General features: G+C 42.8%; 1 protein-coding gene across 1 annotated transcript; it reads right to left on the bottom strand.

Moving 5' to 3' along the window:
- Nucleotides 1-753: 753 nt before the first annotated feature.
- Nucleotides 754-7,645, bottom strand: mlh1 (mutL homolog 1, colon cancer, nonpolyposis type 2 (E. coli)). Its single transcript, XM_020087625.2, has 19 exons — nucleotides 7,357-7,645; nucleotides 7,048-7,138; nucleotides 6,446-6,544; nucleotides 6,279-6,352; nucleotides 6,062-6,134; nucleotides 5,881-5,972; nucleotides 5,745-5,787; nucleotides 5,509-5,597; nucleotides 5,286-5,398; nucleotides 5,092-5,185; nucleotides 4,857-5,010; nucleotides 3,665-4,002; nucleotides 2,592-2,728; nucleotides 2,317-2,425; nucleotides 1,734-1,797; nucleotides 1,486-1,650; nucleotides 1,305-1,397; nucleotides 1,094-1,204; nucleotides 754-1,011 (listed from the first exon to the last, which is right to left on the bottom strand). Exons 1-19 carry the CDS (start codon nucleotides 7,461-7,463, stop codon nucleotides 856-858), a joined length of 2,202 nt encoding a protein of 733 aa, XP_019943184.2. The 5' UTR covers nucleotides 7,464-7,645; the 3' UTR covers nucleotides 754-855.
- Nucleotides 7,646-11,037: the final 3,392 nt, after the last annotated feature.

Below are 11,037 nucleotides of genomic sequence, written 5' to 3'. Positions count from 1 at the left end.
TTCCTGGCAGCGTGTCCCAAACCTCGCTTTCAGAAAACCATGTGAAGGCCCTGCACTTTTAAATGGGCCATTCAGAGCAAGGATTTCCTGTGACGGAGTGGAGACTTTTCTACATCATGGCAGATGGTTTTTATGCCAGAGTGGCCAGAGGCATTATATTTTCGGGTTGTATGTCCGTCCCATTCCTGGGAACGTGATCTCTTGCCTTTTAGGGAATTTCCTCAAATCTGGTACAAATATTCACTTGGACTTCGGGAGACTGATTAGATTTTTGGTGGTCAGAGGTCACAGTGATGTCACAGAGCACTTTTTTTGAGGGAATTCTTTCACATTTGGCACAAACATTCACCTGAACTTGGATTTCACCTTGGTAGCCAAAGGTCAAGGTCACTGTGGCCTCACAAAGTATGCTTATGTTTTTCTTGAACATGATATGTTTAGCTTGAGGGAATTTCTTCAACTTTGACTTGAACACTGATAAACTGATGAGATTTCAGTGGTCAAAGGTCACGGTGGCTTCAAAACACATGTTTTTGGCCTCTTGAATGTGATACCTCAAAACTGCTTGAGGGGAATTTCATGAACTTTTGATGAACTTTTGTTGTCACTCGAAGATGAAGTGATTATGTTTCAGTTGTCAAAGGCTACAGTTACAGTGACCTTTATATGAATCTGGAAAATACGTATGTAGAAATATGTACACAGAAACGGCACTGTATGGAAGAGGAATACACCAGAGACAAAAGTCTGAAGTTCTGTTTCATACAGTTTTTATTTACAGCACAAATGTTACATCAAGTATAAAATGAGCAGCGTGGAGGGTTTGTTTTTTCCAGTCAGATGTGATCATCAGATTCAGCACCTCTCAAACACTTTATAGAGATCAGGTAAGTTGGCGATCTGCAGCACCGTGCCGTCCTCGCTGAACTTCTTTGGCGGACTGAAGAGTGTTCGAAAAGCTTTAAAGATGATGTGCTCCACTTTCCAACGCCACGAGTTCGCCTCATCATCCTGAAACAAACATTCCACACTCGTCTTTTCATGTCATGAATGTATCGTGTCCTCAATGGTAGAAAAGGTTCAGAGTGTTCACCTGCTCCTCTCCGGGCTCGGGCTCCAGGATGTACTGTTTCCTGATGGAGTAGAACATGCTGCACTCTTTGCTGAAGTCTCTGAAGCACTCCTTCTCGTTGTCCCAGTTCACCTGTGAAACAGCACAGAGACACACAGGACGTCAGATACAGTGTGATTCCAGAAGCTTGTCATAGTGCATGACAGTAAGGAGAGACAGAACAAGACTTCACCTCAGTGGCCAGGCGCAGGATGAACATGGGCAGACCTTCCATGACAGGAGTGTACTTATCAAGCAGGAGAGGCAGCCCTCTTAGATTCCCTTCCTACAGTTCATAAAACTCAGTTACAAACATGTCCTCTTTGGAAGAAGCAGCATGTATGGTCATTGCAGAAATGAACCTGGAACCTGACCTGATCTATCTCCATGGAGAAGTAATCCTCCAGCATCTCCGCATTCTTCTTGAGGAAGTCCACGATGTACTGAGCCAGGCCTTCTTTAGGTCCGTCCTCTTCAGTCCAGCCGCTCTCCTCGCTGTCCAGAGCCAACATGGCCAGCTCGTAGAGCGGAGCCGGAGTCTGAGTGCACAGAATCTGTCATTAAAAATATGCTGCATCTGTACAATATCTTTCTAATCATTCCCAGTCCGGACTTTACTCACAGATAGTCTTAGTACGCCATAGTTCCCGAAGTCGTAGATCAGTATTTGGTAGAAAAGCTCCTGACTGTGACCAAACAGAATGAAATGAGATATAAAAACCGGAAGGGTAACCATTTGAAATATGTTAGATAAAAATCATGCTGTATTCGGAAATTAAGAAAAGGTTGAAACGCCATGTTTCAAAGCTTGAAATCGAATTTAAAAAAACTTGCATGCTTGAAACTAGGTTTTGAAGCCTTGGATGTTTCGATAGACTGAAAAAAATGTGAATCTCTGCAGACATTTTGTTTTTGAGTTTTCCTTCTTCAAAACTGCAGCGCTCTTTTCAACACATTGTCAGTTTCAATCCTGTGCATTTGTTTTTGTTCCTGGTTCGAAACCTTGTAAATGGTGAAGACCTGGACATAGACCTGGACGTAGTAGACCTGTAGTCTGTCATTTCAGAGACAACACACCACCACACATTTGCAAGCTTGCAAATCAACCCTTTTTCATCAACAGACTTCCACGGCCTTTTTTCAGTTTAGGATTATGGCATGACATCTATCCCATAGAAATGACCCTTGTGTTTGCACAGTCTGACCTGAGTTTGGTTGTGTTGAGCAGGTACAGTTTGGTGTGATGTTGGATCAGAGTCCACTGGGGATTGACGCAGCCCACAAACGAGTGGCTCTGCAGCATTTCCTGAAGACCTGCAGTAAACACACACACACACACACAAACACACACTCAAGGTTAGACAAAGCTTTTGTCGAGAATTCGATCTATTTTGTAAACTGTATTGTGTAAACTGTCAGACAAAGGGGGGTATGAAGGCTTTATTTACTTGGATTAGATGATGGTACATGTCGTGTTTACCTTTGTGTGTGTTCTCAGTGATCTCGGCTCTCAGCTCTCTGATGCTGGTCAGTTTTATGGCTCGTCTCTTGGGCGTGGCTGCAGCCGTCAGGTCCTCATCTTCCTCTTCTAGCTGCTGCTCTTTCCTCGGACGCTTCCTAGGTTACAATAACACACACACACACACAGCTGACCAACCTCCTGCACGGTGCACACTCTGCATGTTTACAGACACATGACCCACTTCATGACTTCACAGGCTGTGTGGATGTTTTCACATTATATCAAAGCTAATGATTAACAGTTATGTTTATCTGAAGTAGAAATATGACTGCAACGACCTTTCTGGCCACATGGGGGCAGATGGATTCCCTAATGAAGTTGTACTGACTCATTCATAGAATTTACACATCCAGCAGATTTAATGCAACGTCAGCGTTTATTCAGAGTTGTTATTGTTACCATCTGAGGAAAAACATACTTCTGTGAAAAAGATCTGGGTGTTAACTTTCTGGATGTGCGACCTCTCTTCACCTGCTGGTTCTTTACTTTGTCTCTTTGGAGCTTTTTTATTTTTCCCTTTATTGCAGAAATCTGCGTTATTGAGAAACCGAACCAGAGTAAATCTGTTTGCTGTAAACCAAACAATGAGATCAAACCTGCTCCACAGAGCTATGGAAAATAATATATCATATCTAAAAATAATTAAAAAATAGTAATGCATGATAGGCAGAGCTTCAAAAATCAGTCAAAGCCCAGTCATGCATCTCAAATATGTCAACAACACAAACTGCCAGACTGAAATTTCATTAAAGGTCAGCTTCAGGTAAACACAAGTAACAGTTACTGATTGACCAGGAGGTGGAGACATCATCTACGAGGGACGATACATGATGATGTTTGTATTCTTCTTGCTGCTTTCTTACTGATCGTCACACTAAAGAATCTGCCACTTTGACCTACCCTGATCTGACTTGCACAAACCACATTTTGATTGTTCTTGATGGGGCGTGTGCTAAATCCTCTGCTGGATATCCACCCAACCAAACAACTAAAGCTCTGGTGTGGTTTAATTATTAAAAGGAGTCATTCACCTTGGAACATCATAAGTGCTGGCACTGCTTTCTTCTACGCCTTTTGGCACCTCTGCCTCCTCCTGAGCCAAGGCCTCCAGCAGACCTGCATCTTCTGTCTCATCCCACTCCATGCTGTCAGGCTGGGTGGTTTTGTTCGCAGCCTCTTTGCAACTAGGACCAGCTGCCTCTGGGTCAGGAGACGGCTTCTCTTTCGGCCTGAGGAATGCGTCCAGTTTCTGAGCGCGGGAGTCTGTCCTCACCATCTGATGCGCGTAGACTCGCTCAGTAGAATCTGCTGCAGTGCTGGAGGACTTCACCTCAGTGCCACCTGAGATTGACAGGCCTGGCAGTAACGTCTGCACAAACACAGAGTGTCATAACACAAACTCACACCTCATGTTTTCATTGTGAAAAGAGACAAGACCCAATAATAGTTAGAATGTAAAACTGAGGCTACATCCACATTTCTACGTTTTTGTTTGAAAACGGATACACTTGACGTCCACACTACACCAGAGGTTTAGAACTGCAAAAAACAGAGAAGACTGGAAATGCTGCTCACCACGTTGAAGTTTAAAAACTCCAGTACCACATTTTTAGTCTGGACCGGCAGAAACTGGGATGTTTGGAACGGATGACAAAAACACTCATAACAGCTTGATGATTGTTTTTTTGGTCACGATGTAGCCTTCTCTGATTCATCAGGCTCCTATCACATGACCCACTTCCAAAAGGAAACAGCCAGCTACCAAAGTATAACTCAACATGGATGATCGTTAACAAGCGTTATTTTTGCTAACAGCTGTTGTGCAGCTAAATTCTGCATTTTACAACAATATGGCTGCTCACATGTGTAGAAGATAAGCTGTTATTCTGCTGCTTCTTATTTGTACCATAGCTTTTTCTGCAAATAACAATAGAATGCTTCCTGTTTACACCAGCATGCACATGGCCAGTGTACATGATATGTCACATGATACGCGTTTTCAAGTTTGTTAGTATGGATGAGGATTACGACTGATCTGAGCCGAAACGCTCATGTGGACAGAGATAGCTTTTTGTTTGAAAATGCCGTTTTCAAATGAAAACGTAGTAGTATGAACGTAGCCTGACAGACGGTGTCTCTCTATACTAGAAAAGGAGATGTCATTTATTCTTGTAGTGAAAGTATCAGGATATTTACAGAAATAGTAACTGAGTCACGTCATACTTGTGTGAAATATGTGCGTGAGGAGTTGGTGCCCAGCAGTTTGCTCTCGATGTGCTTCTGAACACTCTCGATGACGCTGTCTTCATGTAAGAAATGCACCTCGTGTTTGGTGGGGTGAACGTTGACGTCTACATTCTGTGGGGCGATCTCTAAGCTGCAGGGATCAGAAAGAACTGGTCAATACAATATGAATTTAACAGCTATTGAAATGTCAGCAGAAAACAAAGTCAGCTACCTGAGGTAAAGGAAAGGATGTGCGTTCTTGGGAAGATAAGCGGTGTAAGCTGCCTCGATCGCTTTCTTCAACGCACTCGACTCCACCAGACGATCTGATCACAGATCACAATCTCCATTTTAACAAAGCGCTAACCAGTAGTGTTTATCTTCACCGGTGAGTTACTTTTGCACAAACAGCTCCTTAATACGTACGGTTGATGAAGAGGATCAGGATGCATTTCTTCATTGAGTAGTTTGCGTTTGAGATGTAGCCCTTCATCTTGTAGGCGAGCTTCTGATCTTCACAGCAAACTTCAATGAGCTCCCTGGGAACATGATACAGAGCCAGTCATGCCATTAAAGATGATGAAGGATCAAAGCTACGGAGAAAATCTAAGCAGATTATTTTTGTCTTTCGTGGTTGGTTGGTTAATACCTGCTGACTGCGTTGCCAAACACGACTCGAATATTGTCCACTACGGATGCGTCAGGTAGAGTCCTCACATCTGCCACAGTCTGTCCATGCTGCAAAAGGAAAATAAGAGTGGTAAAAATCTGACTGTTAATAACAATGTCTTTTACTAAAGAAAACAGTTTTTTCTGGTGATGCAGTGCTAATTGTGGTCACCTCTCTTCCTCAAAATGTCCCAAAATAGCATCAGCACATCTCACCTTTTTGACACAAAAGCTTTTTCCTGAATTGTGTATGGCGTACCTTCAAAACAACATGAGAACATTGAATACAGATTAAGAGAAATACAAATACAAAGATACAACATTTCTGAGACATGAGCAATAAAGCCCCAACCTGCTGACCACTTCTACGATCCTGGAGTGCTCATCACTGGGGCTCTTTAGAGCTTTCCTCCTGGTGGAGACATTATAGAAGAGGTCCTCCACCTGCAGTCATGGAGAGCAGAGAACTGTCAGAGGTCTGCGAGTATCCACCAACTTCAGTGTGTAAGAGGCGATGTGTTCAATGAACTCACGAGAATCTGTGTTCCCTGGTTGCCGGCACATTGTTTGAGAGGACCTTTCATTTTGCCATCACTGTAGTTGGCTCTGCATGAAAACAGAATAAGAGAATAGATCCATTACAAGAGCTCCACCTTCCTGGTCACTTTTTATCTATTATCATATGCATGTAATCTTAATAAGGAGGCAACAGAGCAGATGGGGGAACAAGAATTTCAAATGTTATCGTACCTGTGTGCACATTTGGCCTCAGCTGTTTTGGTCGTTATGGTTACATGTGCAACATGGCTTATACTTGCAAGGGCCTGCATCAAAGAACAAAGAGTACAAGTATGTCAGCATTTAATATCCCACAGTGCAAAACTGCAACAGGGCTCAAAGCGAGCAGCGCTGCTCACCTCTCCTCTAAATCCGTAAGTAGCAATAGCTGACAGGTCTTCAAAAGTCTGCAGCTTACTGGTGGTGAAACGCTCGCAGACGATTTCCATATCTTCTTTCTGCATCAGTGAAAAACAGACCAATCAGAAATCTGTGGTTCTCAAACTTTTTGTGGCATGCCCCCCTTTGGAGCAAGGTTATCCCAAGACCCCACAATTGTTTTTTAAACAGTCATTAACAATGACAGTGGGAAGTAATAATAAAACATGAGTTGTAGTGAGGTAACGGTCAGCGTGACAGCCTCATCATACTTTTATATTGATTTTTTCCAACATAAATCATATCAATGCAAGTTGGTGTTACTCCTTATTTTTATCTATTCATCCATTCCCCAATACAGTGGCCTCATCCCACCCCCACCCCAACCACTGCCCTAACCTAAACCTTAATATACACTACACACAATACCCTCAACTAGATGAGGATACATCCCACTTATTGTTGTCTCTTGTGGTGAATTCACAAACATTTCTAAAGTAAATCACTCCAATGAGAGGGGGACATTCACCACTGCCCCCTTGCTGAGGACCACAGGCTGTGTGTGTACGCCCCTGTCACCCACCCTGATGCCTGAGCCGTTGTCCTGAATCTGCAGCGTCTTCAGTCCTCCATCTCTCACCGTCACCTGGATGCTGGTGGACTTGGCATCTAAGCTGTAACATCGTGAAAGGCAGCCTGTCGTTATCATACAGCCATGTTGTATCCGAGAGAACAGATCACTGTCACTGGACTGTTGCTAAGTTACTGGTGTCGCTGAGCTGCTGAACGTGATGTAAACAAAGGGGTCTGGTGCCTGACACCGTCACTTCTACCGGTCACTTAACAGCTGAGTAGCTAACACGAGCTAACGCTGGCTGTGGTGCTGAGTTACCAGTTCTCTATCATTTCTTTGACAGCGTTGGCAGGACGCTGGATGACTTCTCCTGCTGCGATCCTGTTCACCACTGTCTCGTCGAGCCTCCGGATGACTCCCGCCATGTTCCCGGTGCTGCTCGCCGAGTCTCAGAGCAGATGCACGGCCGCTACCGACTGAGAGCAAACAGCTAAACCCTTAAAACCCTTTAGACCTGAGTTGTAGTCATGTTATAATGTAGCATCACACAACTCTGGCTGCACGGAGGAAGCGTGGGACCGGAGATAGGACGTATAGGAGGTCTCACTCTCCCTCAAAATGTCAGCGGAAGATATAATACCTGTCACTCGCTAAATGTTTCATTAATCTCTTTGTAGACGTCATTGAAAAGTTTGATTGTTTTATATAATCTCAAAAAGGCTAAAATCATGTTTTATGTCGAGTGTAGTTGGCGATTCTCTTTACTCTAATAGGTGTTCATCTTCTTACATACACGATCTTTGATGACAGCGCGGGGAGATAACGTGGAGGTGGGGCCCCGTGTAAAGTCTTCTTCTCTGGTAAATGGTCTGCAGCTCTGTGCCTTCGATAAACTCAACAGCGCCCCCTAACGATTGACGAACGTGTGTGAACATTCACACATAAACATAATTTGTTAACATTCAACGGTACTGTAACTTTACTGCTACTTTTTTAGAATCTCATTTAATGTACAAAATAATAATAATAATAATAGACCAGATGTTAATTAATAATACACTTCTTTAATAGTCTTCAGCATTAAAGTATAATGTTTGAGGTCTTGACCTTCTATGTAAAGTGCTCTGAGATAATGTATATTATATTTTTGACGCTATACAATTGAATTAAATTGAATGAATGTAAAAAGATAGTATATTCAGTACATACTGTATTTTTAAAGGTTAAACAGTGGGAAAAAAGAATGACCATTAGTTAACATGCTTCACTGTTTTTTTCAATATAGACATATTGGCAGTGTTTATCATTGACACAATGAAAAGTCCAAACTCCAGGTGTATTGATCTATTAGTACAACACTCAAAAGAAATCCATTGCATGAAAATGTTCTTCACATCAACCGGAGGGTTTAACCTCTGATGAAAAGGTCTCCACTGAGTACTATTTAGTATATATCCAAGTTAAATTATAATTACAGGCCATGATTTTATCTATAACACTGTGTGAAAAACATGAAAATGTGTGAGGAAAGTGTTAACACAGCTTGAGATTTTACAGTCCTCTGCACATTCACTTGTAATGGATTCACTGTAATCTTCATCAGAGCACATATACTTAGTCTGACTCCGCACGTCTGCATTCCTCACATGGTCTTTGTTTTTGTGGAGATTCTTATCAGCACATAGTTGCCGTCCAAAATCCCAAATCTTCCAAATAAAAATGTTCTCAGAGATACTTATAAGGCTTAGACAAGCCTGTACTGTACTTCTCCTCCCTGGCTGTTACAGCAACACTGCCAAAATTATGTTGCTAGGTTGCTTAACTTTGGCCTTGGGCGTGGATGACCTCAACAGAATAAAATGCTATGACAAGGCTGTCCAGGGAGTAGCGCTGTTTGCATATTTTGACCAGGCAGAGAGTCTCAATCTCAATGCAGTCCAACCTGAACCTGGGTCTGGTTGAATGATAGATGGAACACAACACACTATCCTCAAGTGACTGCATGAAGAAAAACAAATGAAGTGATGAAGAGAGAAAAATGAAAAAGTAGAGGTCTACTTGTCCATTTTCAAAATTTCCACACTGTGTATTTGAGAAAACCAAAAATATTGTATTTGATTAATTTCACAGTCCTTGTTTATACACAGCAAACGTGTCTCATTTGAAAAGGTGAGACCTGTGACCTGGTTGCCCCTTGGAAAGCCACAGTCCATTTTCAGGCTCCGTGTCTGTAGATGAGAAACTCTGTAGCAGGGAAGTGTTGGAGCTTGGTTTGAGTCCCCACCAGACAAGGCTCTTACAGCCAAATAAAGATAAAAATGCAGCAAACAAACAATTTAGAAACGTCAGAAAGCTCATGTCGATGTTTGTGTTTGAAATTCTTGGTGAACGGCAAACCAAACTCTTCTCATGCAGCAACATGATCCCAACCTGTTATATCCTTCTTGATCTTGTGAATCTGGCCACATTCCTGACCCAAAGAATCTTGGCTAGATAACCCCTAATCTACACATGCGTAATCTACATCATATATAAATCCTTCCCCCTGGCAGCACTAGAGCTAACCTGGCATGGTTTAGTAGCTCTGCAGCTTTGCAGCGCTGATCTTTGAATGTTTGCCAACTACTCTTCTATGCCACGAACAAGCAAACCACAGGTATACGCACACACAGAACAGTAAAGTAAACAGCACAACCTGAAAGGTCACTGGAAGTATGAAAGGACGCACTGACAGACGTGTGGCCGGCTCTGCGTGTGCAGCCTCTTTTGCACTTGAACCACAGGGTTCAACCAGATAGAGGGCAGCGACATCAGAGTAATCATTAATTTTATTTTGATTATGTCATCATTGGTTATACATCCGCCACTCTCTCTCTCCCTGGCTCTCACTTTTGCCCCAGTGCTTCCTTTGTCGGCTGAGGAAAAATGACCACTATTGTTGTGTCTTTGCATCAAAGATGTATTGAGGGGATATGATGTTTGTCCTGCATGGGACGTGTGTTCTTATCTCAATGCAGGCAGGACATTCCAGTATGTGCTGCAGCTGCAGGATATTCAACAGGATACAATACAATAGAGATGGAAACTAGTCAGGCAAGACAAAAAGTTGATGTAAGCCCAGACAGTAGGCCTATAGCAAAATGTAAATCATCATTGCAGTTTTCTTTTTTCTTCATATTTTCTACTGTGAGGTAGCAAACATGATGTCATTGTATAGATAGCCATTCTCCCTCTGGTCTGTGTAAATGTACATTGTTAAATGGTATGTTTGAGGCTGGGTGGGGTCAGAACTGGATGTGTGCCTCTCAGGTCACAGAGTAGCTTTCTGCTTTTTCCCCTGCTGTGCTCACATGCTCTCTTAGTGTTACAGAAACTCGGGTTACAAGGATTTCAAAGAACGGCCTCTCCTGTTGCTATACTCCTGTTATACAGGCACACAAGTGTACAAGCTAATGCAATTGTTCACACAGGTACACACAAAAAGATGGGTAGGTACGTCAGTAGGGAGGGAGGATTATTGTCCGCTGGTTGATGATCGTGAAGTAAATTTTGGGAACGTGCACTTACAACAGAAGGCCAAAATGTAACTAGAAGGGATTCAGAAATAGAGACAAAATAAGTCCTGACACAAATCACAAGGAAGTATACAGGGAAAATACACGTTGAAATATACAAACACTGACAACAAACAAAGTGACAGTCAAATCAGATACAAATACACACCTGCTGCTGCGTAGTACGCCCATTGTGTGAAGTGAGGTCAGTATCCAGTTGCAGCAAAGTGTGCACCACCCCGACGTGGCCCATTCAGTTTAAACACAACCATTCCTCACCTTCATGCCGCTGTGTGTCTTTACAGTTCACACTGACAGGAGCCTGTTGTTTATACTGTTGTGGTTTTGTTTCACCTACGTGTTTATATCTGCTCCTCTCCACACCAGCGAGGTAATGATCTCTGGCTCAACAACCCCAGCCTCCTCTGAAAAGAAGTGCACAGCG

The sequence above is a fragment of the Paralichthys olivaceus genome, chromosome 14 (assembly GCF_024713975.1).
Source record: "Paralichthys olivaceus isolate ysfri-2021 chromosome 14, ASM2471397v2, whole genome shotgun sequence".
In the NCBI taxonomy this organism is placed as follows: Eukaryota; Metazoa; Chordata; class Actinopteri; order Pleuronectiformes; family Paralichthyidae; genus Paralichthys; species Paralichthys olivaceus.
This window is presented reverse-complemented; position numbering and strand designations above follow the sequence as displayed.

What these genes read in the sequence shown, in the direction of transcription:
- mlh1 (XM_020087625.2), bottom strand. Translation starts at nt 7,463, where the DNA reads ATGGCGGGAGTCATCCGGAGGCTCGACGAGACAGTGGTGAACAGGATC. An exon ending in ATCGTAGAAGTGGTCAGCAG is followed by an intron (nt 5,788 to 5,880) that starts GTTGGGGCTTTA and finishes GTTGTTTTGAAG; the next exon opens with GTACGCCATACACAATTCAG. An exon ending in CCGAGCCCGGAGAGGAGCAG is followed by an intron (nt 1,012 to 1,093) that starts GTGAACACTCTG and finishes TGTTTGTTTCAG; the next exon opens with GATGATGAGGCGAACTCGTG.